Genomic DNA, 27,979 nt, shown 5'->3' on the forward strand with positions numbered 1-27,979 from the left:
ATACAACTGTTTTATCCTTAGGTGCACATTCATGGAAAATAAGCTAATCCACATAGCAAAAAATAGCAGAAAAGAGAACGGCACTCACAGAGTAATGTAGTCAATGTAGTCAAGGTGCAGCTCACCATGTAACCTGTGGAAGCGCCTTTGCAGCGCGAAACGATAGTCGTTGCTCTTTCCTTTTTGCACCCGTTCTCCCGTTGATATGCTTTTATAATAAAGTCTTGACTACATTACCCGGTGAGTGCCGTTCTCTTTTCTGCTATTTTTTAAATTATTTATTTAGTGCGTTCCGCCGTTCCTAACATACAATATGTTTAAAACTAAATACTAGTAAATGTGTGCATTTTATGTAACATCATCACTTTCAAAGTACAATAAGTCTCTGAATTCTTTTTAATAACGTTGTTATGCTATTGCTAACCAATGATGCTGGAGGGATGGATGGATGTGTGGATGAGGGACGGAGGCATAAAGAATGGATGGCTGGAGGGATGACTGGATGAGAAATGGATGGATGTAGATAGCTGGACGGAATGGAGGGATGGATGTGTGGATGAGGGATGGATGGATTGAGACATAGCTAGAGATGGGCGAATCCGAACAGTAAAGTTCGGCGTCGGTACCAAAAACACCTACTGTTCGGGCACTGACACCGAACATGTACTTCACCAGGAAGTCCGTGTTACTATTCGGGTTCAGCTGCCCGAACACCAGGTGTTTGTTGTCCTGTCATATGCATGACAGCGTGGCAAGCACTGCTTCTGATCAGCGGTGAAATTATCCCCCCCGGTCAGAGAGCCGTGGTTCCCACGCTGTCAAAAGAACTGTGATCAGAGATATAAAGTTTACCTCCAGTCACTGGTGTCAGGTGATGGGACAGCTACTCCCATCATCCGACATCTGCTGCCTCTAATAACAGTGAGAGCAGGAGCGGCAGATGGGAGTTTTCATCAGCCGGCTCCTGCGCTGTAAATAAATAATTTTAAAAAAGCGGGGTGTGTTCCCCTGTATTTTTAATAACCAGCCAGGCAAAAGTCACAGGTGGTGGCTGCAACCCTCAGCTGTTGGCTTCAGCATTGCTAGTTATCAAGAATAGAGGGGTCCCCACGCTGTTTTTTTTTAATTTATTATTTTATTTATATTTATTTTTAATATATTTTTAAATTATTTAAATAAATAATTAAAAAAAACAGCCTGGGGTCCCCCCCCATTTTTGACAACCAGCCTTGCTAAAGCTAACAGCTGGGGGCTGGTATGCTCAGGCTGGTAAGGGGCCATGGATATTGCCCCCCCAGCCTAAAAATAGCAACCCACACCTTCCCAGAAAAGGCATATCTATTAAATGCATCATCTCTGATTCTTTGCCCAGCTCATCCCACTTGCTCTGTAGCGGTGGCAAATAGAGTTAATATTTGTGGGGTTGATGTCATCTTTGTATTGTCAGGTGACATCAAGCCCAAGGCTTAGTAATGGAGAGGCGTCTATAAGACACTTATCCATTACTAATCTCATAGTGACATTGCAAAAAAAAAACACACACACAGAAAAAAGTCCTTTAATTGAAAGAATGACATGCTCCTTTAATAATCTTAATTAAACCATACTTACGACCTCAACGAATTCCACCGAAGCCCTCGATCTCCTGTAATAAACCAAAAATAAAAAACAACAATATACCATACCTGTCCGTCGTTCTGACCCACACCGTAATCCATGTCTGGGGGATAAACAGTTTTCAACCTGGACGATGCCATGATGGAAAAAACACTGGTGACTGAGTGGCCCTCAGTGACCAGTGGTGACGTCATTGAATTTACGTCCGGTTACTGAGGCTCCGTTCCCAGCCGTGCTGAACTACTGTGACCTCAGTGAGATCCCCGCTAGCATGGTGAGAAAAAGTAACCTTGCTGAAGCTGACAGCTGAGGGTTGCAGCCCGCAGCAGTGAGTTTTGCCTGACTGGCTATCAAAAATACAGGGGAACCAAAGATGTTTTTTTTTTTAATTATTTATTTACAGCACAGGAGCGGCTGATGAATACTCCCATCCGCCGCTCCTGCTCTCGCTGTTATTAGCTACAGCAGGTGTCGGATGATAGGAGAAGTTGTCCCATCAGCTGACACCAGTGACCAGAGGTAAACTTTATACTTCCGATCACAGCTGAGCACTCACGCTGTCTTTTGACAGTGTGAGAACTGCGGCTGTCTGACAGGCGGGAATGATTTCACTGCCGATCAGAAGTGGTTTTTGCCGCGCTATCATGCCCATGACAGCCTGATAAAACACCTGGTGTTTAGACTGATTTGTCTGAGAGTCAGATGCAGCCATTAAAATAGCCACATCTGGCTCGCAAGCCATAGGTTCCCGACCCCTGCTTTAGAGAAAGCCCCATTAAGAAAGAATAAGTGTGTGCACATGCTCTAACCACAGTGTCTGGAGACCTACTAGGAGTGCGTGCACCCTGGGCAGCAGCAGACCCTTAAGGAGCAGGACGGGAGCCTCAGCGGTGAGTACGCTGGTTTCTCTGCAGGGAGAGAGGGACTGCAGGCAGAGATGCAGGTGCTACAATCCTCTAGAAATTTCTTGTCCCTCTCGACATGCAACACTTTGACCTCAAGTCCTTCTAGTTCTTCATCCTCCCTTACTTCCTTCTTCATGTGACATTGTTTATCTGAGTCCCCAACAGCCCCAGGCAGTGATCAAGATGTGAAAGATATTCTTCTTTCTCTATGCTGTGTTGCATGATTCTGATCATTTTCCCTAATATAAGAATCGATGGAATAAAATGGTTGACATCACAGTTGTTGCTACTCACAATTCTAATGGTCTTTTTGAACCTGACACACATTCCAGATGAGCTGCCTAAGCTTCATCTCAAAATACCCCACACCATTCCGGTGGTGAGGACACCCTCCCGGTGGTGAAGACACCCTCCCGGTGGTGAGGTACATGATTTAATCATTGACCACTTGTACTGATGGTCCAGAGATTTGGAGATTGCAGATCAAGCAAGACAACGGCTGATCCTCCTGTCTCTGCAACCGTAGTAGGGCTTTCTTAGCTACATAAGAATGGATGAAATTTCTGGACACTCTCCTGGCCATGGGCACCACCTTTTTCTACCCTCTATATATTTTTAACAAGCATTTCATCACCAAATTTAGGACATTATGCATACTGCAGAATGTGTTAGAGTGCCCCACTGCTGTGTAGTCACAATGATCCTGCCATAGTCGGGGACTACATTGCCTAGTTGTAGTTGGCAGTGAGACGTCCAGTAGGAAATATGCTGCTAGACCCAGAAGAGCAATTACACTACTGTGTGACTTTTCTTGCTTGGGCTCATCAGCGTCAGGCAGCACAGCATCTCTTTTGAAGGGAGTGAGGTGGATCATGATCATCATCATCCCCGCCACTTTTCTCAGTGAAATGTAATGGGCTTCCTGCTAACCCCCCATCCAGAACTCATGAATTACTATGACACTAAGGCTAACTTGTCACAGACTAAACTAGAATTAACACTGGTGTGGTGTTTAAATGCTAGTAGTCTGATTTGCCCCAAATGGCATTACCACAACAGTTTCCAGAGCCCCTACCACTTCAACCATAGCTACAAGTGCTACTTCTACCACCACCAAAACAGCTTTGCATTTCATTAAGTCCATCTCCACCTGATCCTTTACCTCATGCCAGTATGAATGCTAATTGATTTAATCCAACTCATCAACGTGAAAACTATATTAAGAAATATTTTCCTTATCCCACCATAGAGTGTTGTCTCTTATGAGAGAAAAAGACGCCTGACTCACTGAAATGTTACTACTGAAATAAACTCTTAAAGCAGTGGAGGAAGAATGGGCTGAAAACTTGCTCAAAATTCTGGTGTCACTGTCAGAGGTAACAACATCATCAAGCCATCCAATCCAGAATGTCCTATGCTTCCACTATAATACAAATATTGGAGACAAAGGATAATAGTGGCCTAAGTCTGCTGCTACTTGAGAAATAGCAGGTGTCCACTGTACACTGCTGCTACATGTGTTATAGGTTCCCACATTCTTAGGCTGGATCATATTGCATTTTTGTGCCGACCCCCAGATGAAGTAGGGTTGAAACGTGCATTAGAGTCTAAGGTGAATGCCGATATGGTGACACAGTCTATTATTATTCTTTGGGTATGCCTGACTATAATGTTTATTTGATTTTTTCACTATTGCTTCTTTTTTGGTACATTACATTTATCGCATCCCTACATATCTAACTTGCAGAATTGCATTGTAATTAATAATTATGTATATATACTGTTATCATAACGCCTTGGTAATATTCTGCAATCTTATATTCATTATTTTGTGCCATTCATGGGCATCCCCTTGCTTACATTAACTATTAAATTACATTTTAATTGTGTAGTTGTGTATTTCAATAAAATTTTTATTGTGTGTATATATGCATTTTGTTTGATGTTTGATTAAATTGAAGCAACACTTATATGATACATATTGCTGTCTGACTGTCACGAGTAGAGTTGAGCGACTTTTGCTTTTTTAGGGTCGCGTTTCGTTTCGTGAAACCCGACTTTTCCAAAAGTCGGGTCGAGCAAGATCGTCCGATTATAGGGAAAAGTCGGGGTCGTCCCGAAACACGAAACCCAATGTAAGTCAATGGGGAATAAAAGTCGGCAGTGAGAGGAGGACAGGAAACACACCTACAGTGCCCATTTGAATGCCAAAAGCATCAATTCTTCTTACTTAAGCTTGTCAACCTTAATTAACTTCATAATACAAGTTACGCACTGAAAAATGGTGGTTATTTGGCTAAATTTGTGGGGGGGGAGGGCTGGCTGCAGGTTTTCATGTGCCCTGGGCGAAAGAGCGCCCCTTTAACACATACCACAACTCATCATGCTCCGATACGGCAGAGAAATAGCGGTATAGTACAATGAAAAATACCTCACTTTTTACATCTCATGACGAGGCCCATCTATTTCTCCATACAAAATCATTGGTCCCATATAATGTTTGAAACAGTATATGATGAGCTCCACATAATGCTACAGTATATGTTGGTCCCCATGGATGAAGCTCCACTGTCTTATGGGCCCAAATAATGCTCCAAACATAATGGGCCCCATTTCTAATGCTCTAGTGTATAATGGGCCCTGTAAATGCTGCTCCAGTGTCTGATGTCCACCTTTGGAATGTTCCAGTGTATGGTGGGCCCCATCTATCATTCTCCAGAGTATAGTGCTCCCCAAAAATTGCTGTCCCAACATAGAAAACAATCAAATAAGTCTCCTCGCTAGGGAATCCCTGTACTTGTCTGGACAGGTGCTGTAGCTTGCTTAACAGCTCGCCAGCCGTTCTCACGCCCAGTATGGATTGCACGTGATTGCACAAAGGTTAGAAAGGGTACCGTATCCCTGGATAACATGTATGGATAGCGTACACATTCAAAATATATGTCTATACAGCATGAGGCAGGCTCAGACGGTGTTAGGCCCAGTATGGATTGCACGTCATTGCACAAAGGTTAGAAGGGGTACCGTATCCCCGGATAACATGTATGGATAGCGTACACATTCAAAATATATGTCTATACAGCATGAGGCAGGCTCAGACGGTGTTAGGCCCAGTATGGATTGCAAGTCATTGCACAAAGGTTAGAAGGGGTACCGTATCCCCGGATAACATGTATGGATAGCGTACACATTCAAAATATATGTCTATACAGCATGAGGCAGGCTCAGACGGTGTTAGGCCCAGTATGGATTGCACGTCATTGCACAAAGGTTAGAAAGGGTACCGTATCCCTGGATAACATGTATGGATAGCGTACACATTCAAAATATATGTCTATACAGCATGAGGCAGGCTCAGACGGTGTTAGGCCCAGTATGGATTGCACGTCATTGCACAAAGGTTAGAAAGGGTACCGTATCCCTGGATAACATGTATGGATAGCGTACACATTCAAAATATATGTCTATACAGCATGAGGCAGGCTCAGACGGTGTTAGGCCCAGTATGGATTGCACGTCATTGCACAAAGGTTAGAAGGGGTACCGTATCCCCGGATAACATGTATGGATAGCGTACACATTCAAAATATATGTCTATACAGCATGAGGCAGGCTCAGACGGTGTTAGGCCCAGTATGGATTGCACGTCATTGCACAAAGGTTAGAAGGGGTACCGTATCCCCGGATAACATGTATGGACAGCGTACACATTCAAAATGTATGTCTATACAGCATGAGGCAGGCTCAGACGGTGTTAGGCCCAGTATGGATTGCACGTCATTGCACAAAGGTTAGAAAGGGTACCGTATCCCCGGATAACATGTATGGATAGCGTACACATTCAAAATATATGTCTATACAGCATGAGGCAGGCTCAGACGGTGTTAGGCCCAGTATGGATTGCACGTCATTGCACAAAGGTTAGAAAGGGTACCGTATCCCTGGATAACATGTATGGATAGCGTACACATTCAAAATATATGTCTATACAGCATGAGGCAGGCTCAGACGGTGTTAGGCCCAGTATGGATTGCACGTCATTGCACAAAGGTTAGAAGGGGTACCGTATCCCCGGATAACATGTATGGATAGCGTACACATTCAAAATATATGTCTATACAGCATGAGGCAGGCTCAGACGGTGTTAGGCCCAGTATGGATTGCACGTCATTGCACAAAGGTTAGAAGGGGTACCGTATCCCCGGATAACATGTATGGATAGCGTACACATTCAAAATATATGTCTATACAGCATGAGGCAGGCTCAGACGGTGTTAGGCCCAGTATGGATTGCACGTCATTGCACAAAGGTTAGAAGGGGTACCGTATCCCCGAATAACATGTATGGATAGCGTACACATTCAAAATATATGTCTATACAGCATGAGGCAGGCTCAGACGGTGTTAGGCCCAGTATGGATTGCACGTCATTGCACAAAGGTTAGAAAGGGTACCGTATCCCTGGATAACATGTATGGATAGCGTACACATTCAAAATATATGTCTATACAGCATGAGGCAGGCTCAGACGGTGTTAGGCCCAGTATGGATTGCAAGTCATTGCACAAAGGTTAGAAGGGGTACCGTATCCCCGGATAACATGTATGGATAGCGTACACATTCAAAATATATGTCTATACAGCATGAGGCAGGCTCAGACGGTGTTAGGCCCAGTATGGATTGCACGTCATTGCACAAAGGTTAGAAGGGGTACCGTATCCCCGGATAACATGTATGGATATCATACACATTCAAAATATATGTCTATACAGCATGAGGCAGGCTCAGACGGTGTTAGGCCCAGTATGGATTGCACGTCATTGCACAAAGGTTAGAAGGGGTACCGTATCCCCGGATAACATGTATGGATAGCGTACACATTCAAAATATATGTCTATACAGCATGAGGCAGGCTCAGACGGTGTTAGGCCCAGTATGGATTGCACGTCATTGCACAAAGGTTAGAAAGGGTACCGTATCCCTGGATAACATGTATGGATAGCGTACACATTCAAAATATATGTCTATACAGCATGAGGCAGGCTCAGACGGTGTTAGGCCCAGTATGGATTGCACGTCATTGCACAAAGGTTAGAAGGGGTACCGTATCCCCGGATAACATGTATGGATAGCGTACACATTCAAAATATATGTCTATACAGCATGAGGCAGGCTCAGACGGTGTTAGGCCCAGTATGGATTGCACGTCATTGCACAAAGGTTAGAAAGGGTACCGTATCCCTGGATAACATGTATGGATAGCGTACACATTCAAAATATATGTCTATACAGCATGAGGCAGGCTCAGACGGTGTTAGGCCCAGTATGGATTGCACGTCATTGCACAAAGGTTAGAAGGGGTACCGTATCCCCGGATAACATGTATGGATAGCGTACACTTTCAAAATATATGTCTATACAGCATGAGGCAGGCTCAGACGGTGTTAGGCCCAGTATGGATTGCACGTCATTGCACAAAGTTTAGAAGGGGTAACGTATCCCCGGATAACATGTATGGATAGCGTACACATTCAAAATATATGTCTATACATCAGGAGGCAGGCTCAGACGGTGTCAGGCACAGTATGGATTTGACGGCCCAGATTACACAGCGGAGGAGCAGGGAGAGGTAAAGATTGCAAATGCTGGGGCCCTGGCCAAGCAAGGGGGGCCCACTCGTGGGCGTCGGTACTGGCACTGGGCCCCTCATAGTACAGCGGTGTGTCTGACGGCGGGTGTGCACCACCACCGTCAGAGACACTTGATTGCACTATGAGGGACCCTGTGCCAGTGCCCGCGCCCAAGAGTCGGCCTACCCACCTGTCCAGGGCAACGGCACTCGCACGGTGTCGTGCGCTAGGTGGTGACCCCGGCCATGGGGGGGGAGGCAGCACAGTTAGGGAGTTTTAGAAAGTGGCATATGTTGATGTTGGACATTCAACTGATGCAAAAGGCGAAATAGGTGAAGTACCAGGAAGAGGTGGACCAAAGCAAGCCATTTTTCTGTCACCCTATGTGTCATCAGGGGAAGGTGGGACAAAATCCTTGGAAACCCATGCGTGGTTCATTTTAATGAAGGTTAGATCATCCACATTTTGGGTTGACAGACGGGTCCTTTTTTCTGTCAGGATTGATCCAGCTGCACTGAAGACTCTTTCCGATAGCACACTTGCAGCTGGGCAAGCGAGCTCCTGTAAGGCATATTGGGCCAATTCAGGCCAGGTGTCCAGTTTAGCGGCCCAATAGTCAAAGGGGAATGACCTGTGTGGGAGAACATCGATATGGGAGGAAAAGTAGTTTGTAACCATAGTTGACAACTGCTGTCTCCTGTCACTTTCCATCGATGCAGTATTACCAGTTGTGTGAGCGGTATTTGAAAAATCAGTCCACAACATTGTCATGAAACCCCTGTCTCCAACGCCACTTCTGCTGTGTGCACCACGAACACCTCTGCCAAGCTGCCCCCGGCCCGTTCGGCTCGTGTGAGAACCATCACCGCTGCTGTGTGCTGGGAATGCCTCAAGCAACCGATTTACCAGAGTTGCTTGTTTATTAGCCAATATTAGGTCAAGGTTCTCCTGTGGCATGATGTTTTGTAATTTGCCTTTATAGCGTGGATCCAGGATGCTGGCCAACCAGTAGTCGTCATCGTTCATCATTTTGGCAATGCGGGGGTCCCTTTTTAGGATCCGCAAGGCATAATCTGACATGTGGGCCAATGTTCCCGGTGTCAATGATGCACTGCGAGTGCTGGGTGGAGGAGCACTTTCTGGCAAATCCACATCCCTCCAGTCACGCACAAACCCTGTACCAGACCTTGCCACACCAACATTTTCACTTGCCCCACGAGATGCATCCTCCTCCCCTAAGTAATCATCCCCATCATCCTCCTCCTCCTCCTCCTCTTCTTCCTCCACCTCGTCCAGGAGAGGTCCCTGAGCAGACAATGGCTGAATGTCATCAAGGATTCCCTCCTCCTCTTCCTCCTCATCAACATTGGCTGCAGACGCCTGCTCCTTAAGGTGCGTCAAAGTTTGCATGAGCAGACGCATAAGTGGGATGCTCATGCTTAGGATGGCGTCGTCTGCGCTTACCAGCCGTGTGCATTCCTCAAAACACTGAAGGACTTTACAAAGGTCTTTCAGCTTCGACCACTGCACGCCTGTCAACTCCATGTCTGCTCTCAAAGTGCCTGGCCGTGTATCCTCCCACAAATGCATTATGGCCAGCCTCTGCTCGCACAGCCGCTCCACCATGTGCAGGGTGGAGTTCCACCTTGTTGCAATGTCGATAATGAGGCGGTGGTTGGGAAGGTGGAGCAATCGCTGCAGCTTCTGCATACGAACGGAGTGTACAGGCGACCGGCGGATGTGCGCGCACAGTCTTCGCACCTTCTGGAGCAGGGCTGTTAACTCCGGATAATTTTTGAGGAAGCACTGCACCACCAGGTTCAAGGTGTGAGCCAAGCAAGGTATGTGGCTGAGTTTTGAAAGGGCTATGGCTGCCACAAAATTACGGCCGTTATCACTAACTACCTTGCCTGCCTCAAGATGTACACTGCCCAGCCATGACTCAGTTTGTCGCTTCAAGTACTCGGCCAGCACCTCGGCGGTGTGTCTGTCGCCCAAACACATCATCTGCAACACAGCCTGCTGACGCTTTCCACTAGCTGCTCGATAGGGGGACACATCGTGTGCAACAGTGGCAGCTGCAGATGGAGTGCTCGTACCACTGCGCTCTGTGGACGAGCTGTCGCTTCTGGAGGAGGAGGAGGAGGAGGAGGGTCGAACGCCTACAGCCAACTGTTTCCTATACCGTGGGCTAGGCAGCACTGTCCCACCACCGCTGTCCCCTGTGGACCCTGCATCCACCACATTAACCCAGTGCGCAGTGATGGACACGTAACGGCCCTGGCCATGCCGACTGGACCATGCATCAGTTGTGAGGTGCACCTTTCCGCTCACTGACTGCTTGAGTGCATGGACAATGCGGTCTTTCACATGATGGTGGAGGGCTGGGATGGCTTTGCGAGAGAAGAAGTGGCGACTGGGTAGGTCATAGCGTGGTACTGCATAGGCCATGAGTTCGCGGAAAGCTGTGCTTTCCACCAACCGAAAGGGCATCATCTCAAACGAGATTAGTTTGGCAATGTGGGCGTTCAAACCCAGTGTACGCGGATGAGAGACTGAGTACTTTCTTGACCTACTCATAGTGTCTGGGAGGGTGAGCTGGACTTGAGAGCTGCATATGGTGGAAGTAGCGGTGGACAGGGCGGACTGAGAGAGGGTTGATGATGGTGGTGGAGTTGGTGTTCTTTCTGATGGCCTAGAATCAGTCTTTCGTTGATATAACAGTGGGATTCCCTGACTGCTGTGGCCTTGCAACGACACCTCAACATTTGCTGCTGTGCTAACCGGTGTGCTTACAGTGGGGGAAACAATGTAGCGTTGCTGACTACCTTCGTTGTGATCAGTTGCACATGTGGCACTTGAGGTTTGGTGTTGTGTCCACGCTTGCAAGTGCATGCTGGTTAAATGTCTAAGCATGCAACTGGTACTCAAATTTTTCAGATTTTTCCCTCGGCTAAAGGTCTTTGCGCACTTCTTACAGATAACCTTGGCCTGATCATGAGGATTTTGTTCAAAAAACTGCCACACTGCACTCTTCCTACTTTGGCAGACATTTTGCGGCCTAGCACGCTGTGATCTTTTGACCCTCTGGACAAGCTGTCCAGCAACTCTTTTGATGTTTGGAACCTGTCTTTGGAGTGCTCCGGGCCTGCCAGATAACAGCTGTTGCGATGTCGATGTCTGCTGTGGATGCTCCTCATCTGAGCTATTGGAAGCAGCACCCTCTTCCCCCAATGGATGCCAATCTGGGTCAACAACTGGGTCATCCATCACCTCCTCTTCTATGTCATGTGCACCTTTCTCTGTGTCACCGTGTATGGTGGTATAGTGTGCGGGAAGGGGCACCTGAGTCTCATCAGGGTCAAAATCTGGCTCTGTACACTGCGAGGACAATGTAGTGCTCTGAGTGAATGTACCAGCAGAATCATCCATCAGCGGCTGTGCATCAGTGCACTCCATGTCAGATTCATCTTGGCCTGGGTAATTCACCATTTGACTTGATAATCCAGGCATGGTATGTGAAAACAGCTCCATGGAGTAATCAGTAGTATGGCCTGCATCATCCTTCAATCTTGGTTGGGGTGAAGGACACAAGGAAAGGTGTGGTTCATGAATATGAGCCTCCAATGACGACTCAGTGCTTTTACTTTTTACAACTGAAGAAGAGGAGGCGATAGAGCTGGAGGCTGAGTCAGCAATGTAAGACAAAACTTTTTCCTGATGCTCTGCCTTTAAAAGCGGTTTGCCAACTCCTAGAAAACTAAGCGTTCGAGGCCTTATGTAGACAGACGATGACGCAGGGTCAGCACCTCCTGCATTTGGTCCTATTTTGCTCTTGCCACTACCATCAGATCCACCACCAACACCATCATTACCAGCTGCCAACCCCCGCCCAATTCCACGGCCTCTTCCACCAGCCTTCCTCATTTTTGGTAGAAATGTAGACAAAATCCAACAAACTATATAGTAATGTAAAACAAGGTACAAGGTGTCTATAGGACAGGGGAGTTTTAGAATTTCTGCACACACTTGTGGACAGTGGACACTTGTGGATTGTGTGCGGCCCACTGATATCTGAGCGCTATGTGACACGCTCGATGGCACAGCTGCCTGTGACCAAAGTGACGAGAGGATAATGGAGATTTTGAATCTCTGCGTACACTTTTGGACAGTGGACACTTGTGGATTGTGTGCGGCCCACTGATATCTGAGCGCTATGTGACACGCTCGATGGCACAGCTGCCTGTGACCAAAGTGACGAGAGGATAATGGAGATTTTGAATCTCTGCGTACACTTTTGGACACTGGACACTTGTGGATTGTGTGCGGCCCACTGATATCTGAGCGCTATGTGACACGCTCGATGGCACAGCTGCCTGTGACCAAAGTGACGAGAGGATAATGGAGATTTTGAATCTCTGCATACACTTGTGGACAGTGGACACTTGTGGATTGTGTGCGGCCCACTGATATCTGAGCGCTATGTGACACGCTCGATGGCACAGCTGCCTGTGACCAAAGTGACGAGAGGATAATGGAGATTTTGAATCTCTGCGTACACTTGTGGACAGTGGACACTTGTGGATTGTGTGCGGCCCACTGATATCTGAGCGCTATGTGACACGCTCGATGGCACAGCTGCCTGTGACCAAAGTGACGAGAGGATAATGGAGATTTTGAATCTCTGCGTACACTTTTGGACAGTGGACACTTGTGGATTGTGTGCGGCCCACTGATATCTGAGCGCTATGTGACACGCTCGATGGCACAGCTGCCTGTGACCAAAGTGACGAGAGGATAATGGAGATTTTGAATCTCTGCGTACACTTTTGGACACTGGACACTTGTGGATTGTGTGCGGCCCACTGATATCTGAGCGCTATGTGACACGCTCGATGGCACAGCTGCCTGTGACCAAAGTGACGAGAGGATAATGGAGATTTTGAATCTCTGCGTACACTTTTGGACACTGGACACTTGTGGATTGTGTGCGGCCCACTGATATCTGAGCGCTATGTGACACGCTCGATGGCACAGCTGCCTGTGACGAAAGTGACGAGAGGATAATGGAGATTTTGAATCTCTGCGTACACTTTTGGACACTGGACACTTGTGGATTGTGTGCGGCCCACTGATATCTGAGTGCTATGTGACACGCTCGATGGCACAGCTGCCTGTGACCAAAGTGACGAGAGGATAATGGAGATTTTGAATCTCTGCGTACACTTGTGGACAGTGGACACTTGTGGATTGTGTGCGGCCCACTGATATCTGAGCGCTATGTGACACGCTCGATGGCACAGCTGCCTGTGACCAAAGTGATGAGAGGATAATGGAGATTTTGAATCTCTGCGTACACTTTTGGACACTGGACACTTGTGGATTGTGTGCGGCCCACTGATATCTGAGCGCTATGTGACAAGCTCGATGGCACAGCTGCCTGTGACCAAAGTGACGAGAGGATAATGGAGATTTTGAATCTCTGCGTACACTTTTGGACACTGGACACTTGTGGATTGTGTGCGGCCCACTGATATCTGAGCGCTATGTGACACGCTCGATGGCACAGCTGCCTGTGACCAAAGTGACGAGAGGATAATGGAGATTTTGAATCTCTGCGTACACTTGTGGACAGTGGACACTTGTGGATTGTGTGCGGCCCACTGATATCTGAGCGCTATGTGACACGCTCGATGGCACAGCTGCCTGTGACCAAAGTGACGAGAGGATAATGGAGATTTTGAATCTCTGCGTACACTTGTGGACAGTGGACACTTGTGGATTGTGTGCGGCCCACTGATATCTGAGCGCTATGTGACACGCTCGATGGCACAGCTGCCTGTGACCAAAGTGACGAGAGGATAATGGAGATTTTGAATCTCTGCGTACACTTTTGGACACTGGACACTTGTGGATTGTGTGCGGCCCACTGATATCTGAGCGCTATGTGACACGCTCGATGGCACAGCTGCCTGTGACCAAAGTGACGAGAGGATAATGGAGATTTTGAATCTCTGCGTACACTTTTGGACACTGGACACTTGTGGATTGTGTGCGGCCCACTGATATCTGAGCGCTATGTGACACGCTCGATGGCACAGCTGCCTGTGACCAAAGTGACGAGAGGATAATGGAGATTTTGAATCTCTGCGTACACTTTTGGACACTGGACACTTGTGGATTGTGTGCGGCCCACTGATATCTGAGTGCTATGTGACACGCTCGATGGCACAGCTGCCTGTGACCAAAGTGACGAGAGGATAATGGAGATTTTGAATCTCTGCGTACACTTGTGGACAGTGGACACTTGTGGATTGTGTGCGGCCCACTGATATCTGAGCGCTATGTGACACGCTCGATGGCACAGCTGCCTGTGACCAAAGTGATGAGAGGATAATGGAGATTTTGAATCTCTGCGTACACTTTTGGACACTGGACACTTGTGGATTGTGTGCGGCCCACTGATATCTGAGCGCTATGTGACAAGCTCGATGGCACAGCTGCCTGTGACCAAAGTGACGAGAGGATAATGGAGATTTTGAATCTCTGCGTACACTTTTGGACACTGGACACTTGTGGATTGTGTGCGGCCCACTGATATCTGAGCGCTATGTGACACGCTCGATGGCACAGCTGCCTGTGACCAAAGTGACGAGAGGATAATGGAGATTTTGAATCTCTGCGTACACTTGTGGACAGTGGACACTTGTGGATTGTGTGCGGCCCACTGATATCTGAGCGCTATGTGACACGCTCGATGGCACAGCTGCCTGTGACCAAAGTGACGAGAGGATAATGGAGATTTTGAATCTCTGCGTACACTTTTGGACACTGGACACTTGTGGATTGTGTGCGGCCCACTGATATCTGAGCGCTATGTGACACGCTCGATGGCACAGCTGCCTGTGACCAAAGTGACGAGAGGATAATGGAGATTTTGAATCTCTGCGTACACTTTTGGACACTGGACACTTGTGGATTGTGTGCGGCCCACTGATATCTGAGCGCTATGTGACACGCTCGATGGCACAGCTGCCTGTGACCAAAGTGACGAGAGGATAATGGAGATTTTGAATCTCTGCGTACACTTTTGGACACTGGACACTTGTGGATTGTGTGCGGCCCACTGATATCTGAGCGCTATGTGACACGCTCGATGGCACAGCTGCCTGTGACCAAAGTGACGAGAGGATAATGGAGATTTTGAATCTCTGCGTACACTTGTGGACAGTGGACACTTGTGGATTGTGTGCGGCCCACTGATATCTGAGCGCTATGTGACACGCTCGATGGCACAGCTGCCTGTGACCAAAGTGACGAGAGGATAATGGAGATTTTGAATCTCTGCGTACACTTTTGGACACTGGACACTTGTGGATTGTGTGCGGCCCACTGATATCTGAGCGCTATGTGACACGCTCGATGGCACAGCTGCCTGTGACCAAAGTGACGAGAGGATAATGGAGATTTTGAATCTCTGCGTACACTTGTGGACAGTGGACACTTGTGGATTGTGTGCGGCCCACTGATATCTGAGCGCTATGTGACACGCTCGATGGCACAGCTGCCTGTGACCAAAGTGACGAGAGGATAAGGGAGATTGGATTGCTTTTAAAAAAGCAGTTTGCGGAGCAGTGGGTAAACAGCAATGCCAGCGTGTCAGGAAGCCTTAGAAGGCAGCCCAACAACCAACACCACTGATACACCACAATATAGCCTCCCCTTGCACTGCACACACAGTGACTTGTGTGTTGTGCAGGCCAAATCGCTAGCAGCAGAAGCAGTTTTTTTGTCTTCTTCCCTGCCTAACGCTCTCCCTACAGAATCAGCAGCAACCTCTCCCTATACTAAGATCGGCAGAAGTAAGATGGCGGTCGGCGTGCACGCCCTTTTATACCCCCTGTGACGCCCACCAAAGCAAGCCAATCACTTGCATGCCCTTCTGAAAGATGGTGGTGACCCGTGCCTATGTCATCACGTTGCCCACAGTGTCCGTGGATCCTGATTGGCTGAAAAAGAGCACAAAACAAACTTTTGAAACGCGACTTTGGCGCGTAAGTCGCCGACCTCGTGGCCGACCTCATCCTAGGGTCGGGTTTCGTTTCATGAAACCCGACTTTGCCAAAAGTCGGCGACTTTTGAATTTTTTCGACCCGTTTCGCTCAACTCTAGTCACGAGTTTACTGCAAGAGAGCGCAACCAGAAGACCGCAGCGTCTGACTTCTTCTACTCCTGCACTGGTTAGAAGCACTTCACCTTCTTATTAAACGGTGCAGGTTTCTTTTAGCAGTGCTGAGTTGAGAGCTCCTGGAAGCTTTTCTGCATTAAGGCTCTCAGCTGTTCACTGTTTAGCCACTTCCATCTCCTATGTAATCTTGGCCCTGGCAAGCACTCATTGTCAGAGTTAGCTTTTGCTGCATGGCTGGAGGTTGTTAGTTAGTGGTTATTATTTGATAAAGCATTTGGTGGATTTATCTGAGGTTGTTGCTAGGTTTTGGGTGTGTACTAATTTCCCTTCTTCCCCTTCTTTGGTTTTACCCCATCCTCCACTCCCCGATGTATTCCTTTGTTTTCTGTGTGAGTGTATTTATATGATTAGTATTGTCCTTTGTCCCTGTTCATATTACCTTGTTAGCCTGGTTGGTGTATTACGGTACAATACTACTCCCCACTTTCCTGGGTGGTGGAAGGGTACAAATTGAGGGCAGATTCAGGGGCTAAGGGTGCGTGGCCCTTGTGTCTGCCCCGTCAGAAGTAATCTGGGGAACAGGGCGAGCTAGGGTGCCCCTAGCATTAGGGACAGGGAAGGAGCCCCTCGTCCTGGGACACCGGACAACAGAGTTGTGACTTTGACATAATTTTTGTCTGTATCCACCTGTTTGAAGCAGGCTCCAAGACAATGTCAACTGTGTGACATCATGGACATACGACGGGCAGAGACCTCTGAGGCCTGGTTGCGGCAGGAAGTCCTGGCCTAGAGTGAACAGGTTGATGATCCTAAAATAGAAAAAAGAGTACAGGGCATCAACGCCCACCCTTCGGTGCTCAGGGCCTTTTCTTTCTGCCTTCGTAACCGGCATTTTTTACTCCAAACTGGGGTTTATGGCTTCAACCAGGCCTCAGACGTCACTACACATCACGTATCTGTGACATCAAGACGTGTGACGAGCTGTGACCTGTGAGACGTAGTTACAACCGGATGTTCTTGCCTAGAGTGAACAGGCTGTGAGATGCGGCTTGTGACCAGGGAAAGAAGAGACAGTGAAGTGAGTATAAGTGTGTTTTTTAGATCTTACATTTATTGTTATTTAGATCTTACATTTATCAAATGTCTCTCACCCAGCCAAACCAGATCTCACACTTTGCACTGATGAGAGGCAGTACCCTGAAACACAGTGTCTGCAAACTGAGGTTTTTCTTTTAATAATAATAATAATAATCTTTATTTATATAGCGCCAACATATTCCGCAGCGCTTTACAGTTTAACAGTTTCAAAACACAAGTCATAAGTAACAACGCTAACAATACAATAATTAAAGCAAAATAAGACGAAATAAGACGACCCTGCTCGTGAGAGCGTACAATCTACAATGAGGTGAAGGAGATACAGAGTACAGGTGTGTATTTACAATGGTGTATTTACAATGAAGGTCCAGCCATCTTGCAGGAGTGAAGGATGGATGGAGATAGTGAATGGGCTACGCACGCACACTTACACAGAGAATGACTTTGATTAGTGAATGTGATAGGCCGCTCTGAACAGGTGTGTTTTGAGGGAGCGCCTAAAACTATGCAAATTGTGGATAGTCCTGATTTCTTGGGGTAGAGCATTCCAGAGGATAGGAGCAGCACGGGAGAAGTCTTGGAGTCGGGAGTGGGAGGTACGGATTAGTGCAGAGGTTAGTCGAAAGTCGTTTGCAGAGCGCAGCGATCGGCTAGGCCGATAGACAGAAATGAGAGAAGAGATGTAAGGGGGTGCACTGTGGAGAGCTTTGTGGGTGAGAACAAGTACTTTGAATTGGATCCTATAATGAATGGGCAGCCAATGTAAGGACTGGCGAAGAGCGGACGCGTCCGAGTACCGATTACCCAGATGGACGATCCTGGCTGCTGCATTGAGTATGGACTGGAGAGGGGATAGTCGAGTGACGGGGAGGCCAATTAATAGAGCGTTGCAGTAATCCAGGCGAGAGTGGATCAATGCAACAGTGAGGGTTTTTGTTGTTTCCATAGTGAGAAAAGGGCGGATTCTATTGGCTTTTATCGGAAGTCATGTGACAAGGCTCGTTAGAGGGTCTATGCTGACTTTTGGAATGGCTACTTCCAATAAGTGGCACTAGAGTTCTAGTCCTCTTCCCCTCTGAAGAGACAATTTGCTGCGGTATGGAAAGACACTAGGGCACAATATGGAACATTCAATTAATGGAAAACAACTCCATTGCGAATTGGTGAATTTGAATTCTGTCAGATCCACTCATCTATAGCTAGGAGTCGACAGTCACATCTGATCTATAGTCCCTCGTGATTTACTGTGCTATAGGGTTGGGTAACTGCAAGGTATTATGAGAAAGCCTGCTAGGCCAAGCCTGATGTCATGTGATCCTTCTTCTCTTACTTATACTACCTCTTACATGGCACTGGGCATTTTAGGCAATTTTTTCAAAACAAATCACAAATTATTCCAATACATAAGCCAACAAACTTCTGAATATTTGTACCAATTCTCAAAGTGTGCAGAGACGTTCGCTCATATCTATTCTTTTCCATTATACATGTGTTTCTGCAAGCAAGTAACAAAACAATTGTGTTTACTGTTGTGTTCACAGTCAGGGCTCTGTGCCATACTTGGTTCATCATGCCCCTGTTACTGGAGAGAGACTGGATTCTGAGAGACAAACGACTGTGATTACAGAAAGTATGTCAGTGACAGCCTCTGACGAGGAAAAGTTGCAGCTTCTGAACAAGAACACTGAGCTTCGTAAGCTCAATGTAGAGGTAATTTGTATTACTTTTATGATTCGTTTATGAATTTATAATTTTGAAAGAACATACATTTTTTGTGTTTCAGATTTGGGCCAAGAACTGTTCAATAATTATTATAATTCTATTCTAATTCACAGTTGATGAAACTGAACCAAAAATGGGATGAAATTTATCGCAACACAACAGAAAGGATGCATTATACAGCCAGGGCATTGCAGGATGAAGTGCAGATCCTCAGGCAACACAGTGAGAAACTCAGTGCCAAGTTGGAGCATGAGCAGGTATAACAAATTCTAAGATTGTTTGATATGACACACATGCACAAAAATAGAGACTAATGCACAGTCACCTGTATGATCAGAGAGTAGACATAGGGCCTGATTATCATGACTCAACTTCTGGCTGTGTGGTCAGTGTCATGCCGCCGCTGTATATTCACCAGGCCTCCGCTCCTGCGCCGCAGCCCCCCGTCGTTCAGCAGCCGCGGCGGCCCCTTCTGACAGGTCCACGGCCGACGGCATCTCTGCATGCAATGCGCATGTGCCTCCCTCCTGTCACTTGTGCTCCGGCGGTGCCTTGACCCGGAAGCACCGTCAGACCAATGGCAGACCAGGCAGGGGTATATCAGGCCATCCTCCTTTGAGGGAGGCACTTGATCGTTGTGTTTGCTAGCACACTGGGCCCTGCTTCCTCGTGTACTCTCTGCAGTCCCGCAGTCCTGTCTCCCGTGTTCCTGCTCCGTCCTGTTGTCTATGCTCGAGTCCCGCAGTCCTACTCCAGTCCTGCCTCCTGAGTTCCTGCTCCATCCTGCTGTCTATGCTCCAATCCCGCAGTCCTACTCCAGTCCTGCCTCCCAAGTTCCTGCTCTGTCCTGCTGTCTATGCTCCAGTCCCGCAGTCCTACTCAGTCCTGCCTCCCATGTTCCTGCTCCGTCCTGCTGTCTATGCTCCAGTCCCGCAGTCCTACTTCGGTCCTGTCACCAGTGATCCTGCTCTGTCCTGCTGTCTATGCTCCAGGCCCGCAGTCCTACTCTGGTCCTGTCTCCAGTGTTCCCGCTTCGTCCTGCTATCCCTGGTCCGGTCCTGCAATCCTACTCTTGTCCTATCTCCTACAGTCTCGTGCTCCTACTCCAGTCCGTTCTGAGCCGCCTCTCTCGGTACCGCTATCGTGGTACCCGAACCCCTGGGCCTACTCCTAATGATCTCTGTATAGGTGTCGGCTCCACCTGGCAGCTCACCCGGGGCAACCCGGTGCCACGATCCAGAGAGTCCATTCCTGGAGATTTTCCTCACCTGACCAGCTGTGGTAACAATCAGTGTCCCTTTTCTGTTGGACCACAGCCTGTGCTGTCTCTGTCCAACTACTGATAAGGCTCTTGTCTTTGCTTTGCTATGTTGCTACTGTGCACGTGTTTCCGCTTCCTCCTTGGTTTGTCCTATCATATTCACTTCTTGGGAAAGCTACAGTATTTATACGCTCCTGACACATACAGTCTTTGCTGGCTATATTCCAAGCTATATGGATGTTTGGAGTCCCACCTCCCCAGTGATGGATTACCTTGCTGAGGTTTTCTCTATTCCTTCTCTTGCAGTTTGTTGGTGTGTTCCTCTTCTCAGTACTTTTCCCATTATATTACATTCAGGGTCCGGGTTTTCACATATGCTGAAGTTCTTCTTGGATTCCTTTCTTTTTCTCAAATGTGTGCAGGTTTAACATCTCCCCTGGTTTGTTCATCCTCATGTGAGTGTCAGGTCTCAGTGATAACACTAACTCATTATTGCATTTGTTTTCGGTGTTTTTCTCCTGTTTTTCTTATGTGCCTAATTCTTTTAATTTGCGCCTTTTTTAAAGTCTATTTTATGTGTTTGCCTGTTTTTGTATTCTTTTTTTTATCTGCCGTTATGGACAGAGTTTGGGGTTTCCAAATGTTTGCAGCTGATTCATCAATTGCAATTTTTAAAAACAGTCACAAAATTTGTCTCAAATGGGCGCCAGATATTTTAGTGCAAATTTTGTGCCATTTTAGAAAACATGCAACTTTTTGTGCTAAAAAGTGACAAAACTAATCAAGCACATTCAATAAAAAAAAAACTTACTTTACTTTGTGCAAAATTTATGAAGAGGGAGCCCCAATTTCAAGAATTTGGAATACAAATGGCAGCAAATATCACAAGACGAAACATTTTTTTTTTTTTTTTAAAAAGTGCTTTCAAAAAAGCACATAGTCTTTATTCAAATGCTGGAAAGACACCGCACAAAGTGAAAATCATTTATATAAAAACAATCACCTGACCGGCACACAGGATAAATCAGCACTAATATGTAATGAGGGTCTCCCCACAATCAAATATATGAACTAAACCTACAGAATTTCCCTACACAAAAAACTCCAAAAATGCCATATGCGGTGGTACACATTGCTTAAGACCTCACTTACACTTCAATTTAATTTCTCATATCTGAAAAGAGGACTATTATTTTCAGTACACAGGATCCATTTTTTTCTGGTGTCGGTTTTTACAATCTCTATACAACCATTTTTCTAGTATGAAACCTCATATTTTCTCCCATCAACTCCAGACGGCATCCATTTTTTCTCAGATCCTTTGGGGATCTTTGATCTGCAAGTTGGATCAAAATAGGACATGTCCTCGTCTTACCTTTGCCATGGGGAAACCCTAAGCATGCTCAGCTTCTCATGTGAAACGCATGATGAGATGAGAGGTTAATAAACAGTTACAGCTGAATCTCAATAGGATTCATAGACCTCAACAGGCAGCATGGAGTTCGATGCATCCTGAACAAGTCTAGCTAAGCACAAGCCACAACAAACAGTCAATGTACATTCTTAGGTCCATATACTTCTATGGACTTTAACAAAACCCATAGAAGTCATACATGTGAAAATCATAGCAGAGTGCTGCTCAGGATGGAACAGAGGTCTGCATGCTGCACACACTCAACCAGATTCTATAACAGTAATTTAACAATCTAACATCACAGATTTTACCCAGAAAATGAGAAGATTGAGAATGATCAGTCCAGGAGGAAAAAGAAGCGGATTTCTCTGATAAGATATATTACAAAGATTCTTATCTTCTTTTCTTATTGATTTATGAAAGAAAGATTAAAAAAAAAGGTTACACTTTAATCCCTTCCCGACATCAGGCGCACTATCCCGTCCACGGTACCCAGGCCCTTATGACCGTGGACTGGATAGTACGTCCCACCCTTTAATGCGGTGATTGCATTAAAATTCCGACGCCATCTCACCTTAGGGAAGATGGCGTCGGCCTTCCGGGCTGCGATCCCACCCCCCCGGCATCCAGAGCGCTGTGATTGGCTGTTCAATTATGAACAGCCAATTGCAGCATTTCTCATTGTTTCAGCCAATCGGAGTGGCTGAAACAATGAGGTCATAGGCTAGGATCAGAATACCGATGTACTCGATCCGAGAGCCGGTGCCTGGCGTTGGGGACTAAATGATCATTTATGTGGAGACAAAATAGGATTTTATATTTTCACGCCCGGGCATTATAAACTTTAACGAAACACTGGGGGGTTCAAAGTGCTCACCACACAACTAGATAAGTTCCTTAGGGGGTCTAGTTTCCAAAATGGGGTCACTTGTGGGGAGTTTCTACTGTTTAGGCACATCAAGGGCTCTGCAAACGGAACATGATGCCCGCAGACCATTCCTTCAAAGTCTGCATTCCAAAACGTCATTACTTCCCTTTCGAGCCCCGACGTGTGCCCAAACAGTAGTTTTCTCCCACATGTGGGGTATCAGCGTACTCAGGACAAATTGGACAACAACTTTTGGGGTCCAATTTCTCCTGTTACACTTGGGAAAATTAAAAATTTGGGACTAAAAAATCATTTTTGTGGAAAAAAAATTTCTCGCCCGGGCATTATAAACTTTAGCGAAATACTGGGGGGTTCAAAGTGCTCACCACACACCTAAATAAGTTCCTTAGGGGGTCTAGTTTCCAAAATGGGGTCACTTGTGGGGGGTTTCCAATGTTTGGGCACATCAGATGCTCGTCAAACGCGACATGGCGTCCGATCTCAATTCCAGCCAATCTTAGGTTGAAAAAGTCCAACGGCGCTCCTTCCCTTCTGAGCCCTGCCATGTGCCCAAACAGTGGTTCCACCAACATAATGGGTATCAGCGTACTCAGGACAAATTGGACAACAACTTTTGGGGTCAAATTTCTCTTGCTACCCTTGGGAAAATAAAAAAATTGTTGCTAAAATATTTTTGTGACTAAAAAGTTAAATGTTCATTTTTTCCTTCCACCTTGCTTCTGCTCCTGTGAAGCACCTGAAGGGTTAAAAATCTTCTTGAATGTAGTTTTGAGTAGCTTGAGGGGTGCAGTTTTTAGAATGGTGTCACTTTTAGGTATTTTCTGCCATATAGACCCCTCAAAGTGACTTCAAATGTGAGGTGGTCCCTAAAAAAAAAATGGTTTTGTTGTAAAAATGAGAAATCGCTGGTCAACTTTTAACCCTTATAACTTCCTAACGAAAAAAAATTTTGTTTCCCAAATTGTGCTGATGTCAAGTAGACATGTGGGAAATGTTATTTAGTAACTATTTTGGGTCAGATATTTCTCTATTTTAAGGGCATAAAAATTCAAAGTTTGAAAATTGCAAAATTTTCAAAATTTTCACCATATTTCTGTTTTTTTCATAAATAAACGCAAGTTATAGTGAAAAAATTTTACCACTAAAGTGAAGAACAATATGTCATGAGTAGAGTTGAGCGATACCATCCGATACTTCAAAGTATCGTATCGGATGGTATCGGCCGATCTTTAAAAAAAGTATCGGTATCGCCGATTCCGATACCGGAAGTCCCATTCAAGTCTATGGGACTTCCGGTATCGGAATAAGAAAAACCCTTTCCTGCCCTTGTACAGCCTCTCTGGGGTCTGTACGGGCCTTTCGGGGGGCTGTGCCGGCCTGCCAGGGGGTCTGTGCAGGCTCCGGTGGTCTGTGCCGGCCTGCCGGTGGTCTGTGCAGGCTCCGGGGGGCTGTGCCGGCCTGCCGGGGGGCTGTGCCGGCCTGCCGGGGGGCTGTGCCGGCCTGCCAGGGGGTCTGTGCAGGCTCCGGTGGTCTGTGCCGGCCTGCCGGTGGTCTGTGCAGGCTCCGGGGGGCTGTGCCGGCCTGCCGGGGGGCTGTGCCGGCCTGCCGGGGGGCTGTGCCGGCCTGCCGGTGGTCTGTGCAGGCTCCGGGGGTCTGTGCAGGCATCGTCCGATGGGACTACAAGTCCCATCTGGCGATGCCTGCTACCATGACAGTGATTGACACATTAGCCAATGATGGGACAGTAGTAGTCCCATCATCCGGCTAATGTGTTAAATGTAAAAAAAAAAAAAAAAAAAAAAAATTACATGCTACATTCATACTACATACTACATACATGCTACATTCATACTACATACTACATACATGCTACATTCATACTACATGCAACATACATACTACATATATACTACATGCATGCTACATACATACTACATGATACATACTACATATATACTACATGCATGCTACATACATACTACATGATACATACTACATATATACTACATGCATGCTACATACATACTACATATATACTACATGCATGCTACATACATACTACATGCTACATGCATGCTACATACATACTACATGCTACATGCATGCTACATACATACTACATACATGCTACATATATACTACATACATACTACATATATACTACATGCATGCTACATATATACTACATGCATGCTACATACATACTACATATATACTACATGCATGCTACATACATACTACATGCTACATGCATGCTACATATATACTACATACATGCTACATATATACTACATACATACTACATATATACTACATGCATGCTACATACATACTACATATATACTACATGCATGCTACATACATACTACATGCTACATGCATGCTACATACATACTACATGCTACATGCATGCTACATATATACTACATACATGCTACATATATACTACATACATACTACATATATACTACATGCATGCTACATATATACTACATGCATGCTACATACATACTACATATATACTACATGCATGCTACATACATACTACATGCTACATGCATGCTACATATATACTACATACATGCTACATATATACTACATACATACTACATATATACTACATGCATGCTACATACATACTACATGCTACATGCATGCTACATACATACTACATACATGCTACATATATACTACATACATACTACATATATACTACATACATACCACATACATACTACATGCATGCTACATATATACTACATGCATGCTACATACATACTACATATATACTACATGCATGCTACATACATACTACATGCTACATGCATGCTACATACATACTACATGCTACATACATACCACATATATACTACATACATACAATACATTCATACAATACATACATAGACATACAGTACATATAACATAGAGTAACATACTTACCAATACTTGTCACATTGTTCCCCGAAGCCATTGTCGTCTACGGAATAAATATTAACATAACAAACCACAAAAATACTCACCCACGATCCGAAGCAGTCCACGAGTGTGTCCCACGACGATCTTGGGTAGAGAACTGCAGCATCAGCTGATGCTGCCGTTCTCTACGGGCTGCAGGAATCCAATGACGGAAGGTAGGTATCCTTCCGCACTGTATTCCTCCGCCACTTAAAAAAAAAAAAAGTCCCTAGTCTCACTTTATGCCATTGCTGTGTGGGAATTTCCCACACAGCAATGGCATAAAGTGAGACTAGGGACTTTTTTTTTTTTTAAGTGGCGGAGGAATACAGTGCGGAAGGATACCTACCTTCCGTCATTGGATTCCTGCAGCCCGTAGAGAACGGCAGCATCATCTGATGCTGCAGTTCTCTACCCAAGATCGTCGTGGGACACACTCGTGGACTGCTTCGGATCGTGGGTGAGTATTTTTGTGGTTTGTTATGTTAATATTTATTCCGGAAAGACAATGGCTTCGGGGAACAATGTGACAAGTATTGGTAAGTATGTTACTCTATGTTATATGTACTGTATGTCTATGTATGTATTGTATGAATGTATTGTATGTATGTAGTATATATGTGGTATGTATGTAGCATGTAGTATGTATGTAGTATGTATGTAGCATGCATGTAGCATGTAGTATGTATGTAGCATGCATGTAGTATATATGTAGTATGTATGTAGCATGCATGTAGTATATATGTAGCATGTATGTAGTATGTATGTGGTATGTATGTAGCATGTAGTATATATGTAGCATGCATGTAGTATATATGTAGTATGTATGTAGTATGTATGTAGCATGTATGTAGTATATATGTAGTATGTATGTAGTATATATGTAGCATGTATGTAGTATATATGTAGTATGTATGTAGTATATATGTAGCATGCATGTAGTATATATGTAGTATGTATGTAGTATATATGTAGCATGCATGTAGTATATATGTAGTATGTATGTAGTATATATGTAGCATGTATGTAGTATGTATGTAGCATGCATGTAGCATGTAGTATGTATGTAGCATGCATGTAGTATATATGTAGTATGTATGTAGCATGCATGTAGTATATATGTAGCATGCATGTAGTATGTATGTGGTATGTATGTAGCATGTAGTATATATGTAGCATGCATGTAGTATGTATGTAGTATGTATGTAGTATGTATGTAGCATGCAGTATGTATGTAGTATGTATGTAGTATATATGTAGTATGTATGTAGCATGCATGTAGTATATATGTAGTATGTATGTAGCATGCATGTAGTATATATGTAGCATGCATGTAGTATGTATGTGGTATGTATGTAGCATGTAGTATATATGTAGCATGCATGTAGTATGTATGTAGTATGTATGTAGTATGTATGTAGCATGCAGTATGTATGTAGTATGTATGTAGTATATATGTAGTATGTATGTAGCATGCATGTAGTATGTATGTAGTATGTATGTAGTATGTATGTAGTATATATGTAGTATGTATGTAGCATGTAGTATGTATGTAGTATTTTTTTTTTTTTTTTTTTAACATTTAACACATTAGCCGGATGATGGGACTACTACTGTCCCATCATTGGCTAATGTGTCAATCACTGTCATGGTAGCAGGCATCGCCCGATGGGACTTGTAGTCCCATCGGACGATGCTTGCACAGACCCCCGGACATCAGCACAGCCCCCCGGCAGGCCGGCACAGCCCCCCGGCAGGCCGGTACAGACCCCCACAGGGTGCACAGCCCCCCGGCAGGCCGGCACAGCCCCCCGGCAGGCCGGCAGAGACCCCGGGCAGTCCACACAGCCCCCCGGCAGGCCGGCACAGCCCCCCGGCAGGCCGGCAGAGACCCCCGGAAGGCCCGAAATGACGGCGCATCATGATGCGCACACACCGCGCATCATGATGACGTCAGGCCGTCAATCAACTGAACTTCCGATTCCGATGCCGAATTCCGATATTGAAAAAATATCGGAAGTCGGTATCGGAATTCCGATACAGCAAGTATCGGCCGATACCCGATACTTGCGGTATCGGAATGCTCAACACTAGTCATGAGAGAACAGTCTCAGAATCACCTAGATCCGTTGACGCGTTTCAGAGTTATAACCTCATAAAGGGACATATGTCAGAATTGTAAAAATTGGCCCGGTCAATAACGTGCAAACCACCCTTGGGGGTAAAGGGGTTAGGGGACTTTTTAAGTCAATTTTTATAAATATTGATGCTTATGTTTTGAATGCAAAAGTCATTTA

General features: G+C 45.7%; 1 protein-coding gene across 3 annotated transcripts in view; it reads left to right on the forward strand.

Annotated features, from left to right (window-relative positions):
* LOC141087507 (uncharacterized) overlaps positions 1 to 27,979 on the forward strand; it is an 86,790-nt gene that overhangs the window by 38,662 nt on the left and 20,149 nt on the right. For all 3 annotated transcript variants that reach the window (XM_073573050.1, XM_073573051.1, XM_073573052.1), the window contains 2 exons: positions 18,980 to 19,148; positions 19,274 to 19,417. In XM_073573050.1, the coding sequence (XP_073429151.1) occupies positions 18,980 to 19,148; positions 19,274 to 19,417 (313 nt within the window). The remainder of the gene's footprint in view (positions 1 to 18,979; positions 19,149 to 19,273; positions 19,418 to 27,979) is intronic.

The sequence above is a fragment of the Dendrobates tinctorius genome, unplaced genomic scaffold, assembly GCF_039654945.1.
Source record: "Dendrobates tinctorius isolate UK_male_01 unplaced genomic scaffold, ASM3965494v1 ptg000034l, whole genome shotgun sequence".
In the NCBI taxonomy this organism is placed as follows: domain Eukaryota; kingdom Metazoa; phylum Chordata; class Amphibia; order Anura; family Dendrobatidae; genus Dendrobates; species Dendrobates tinctorius.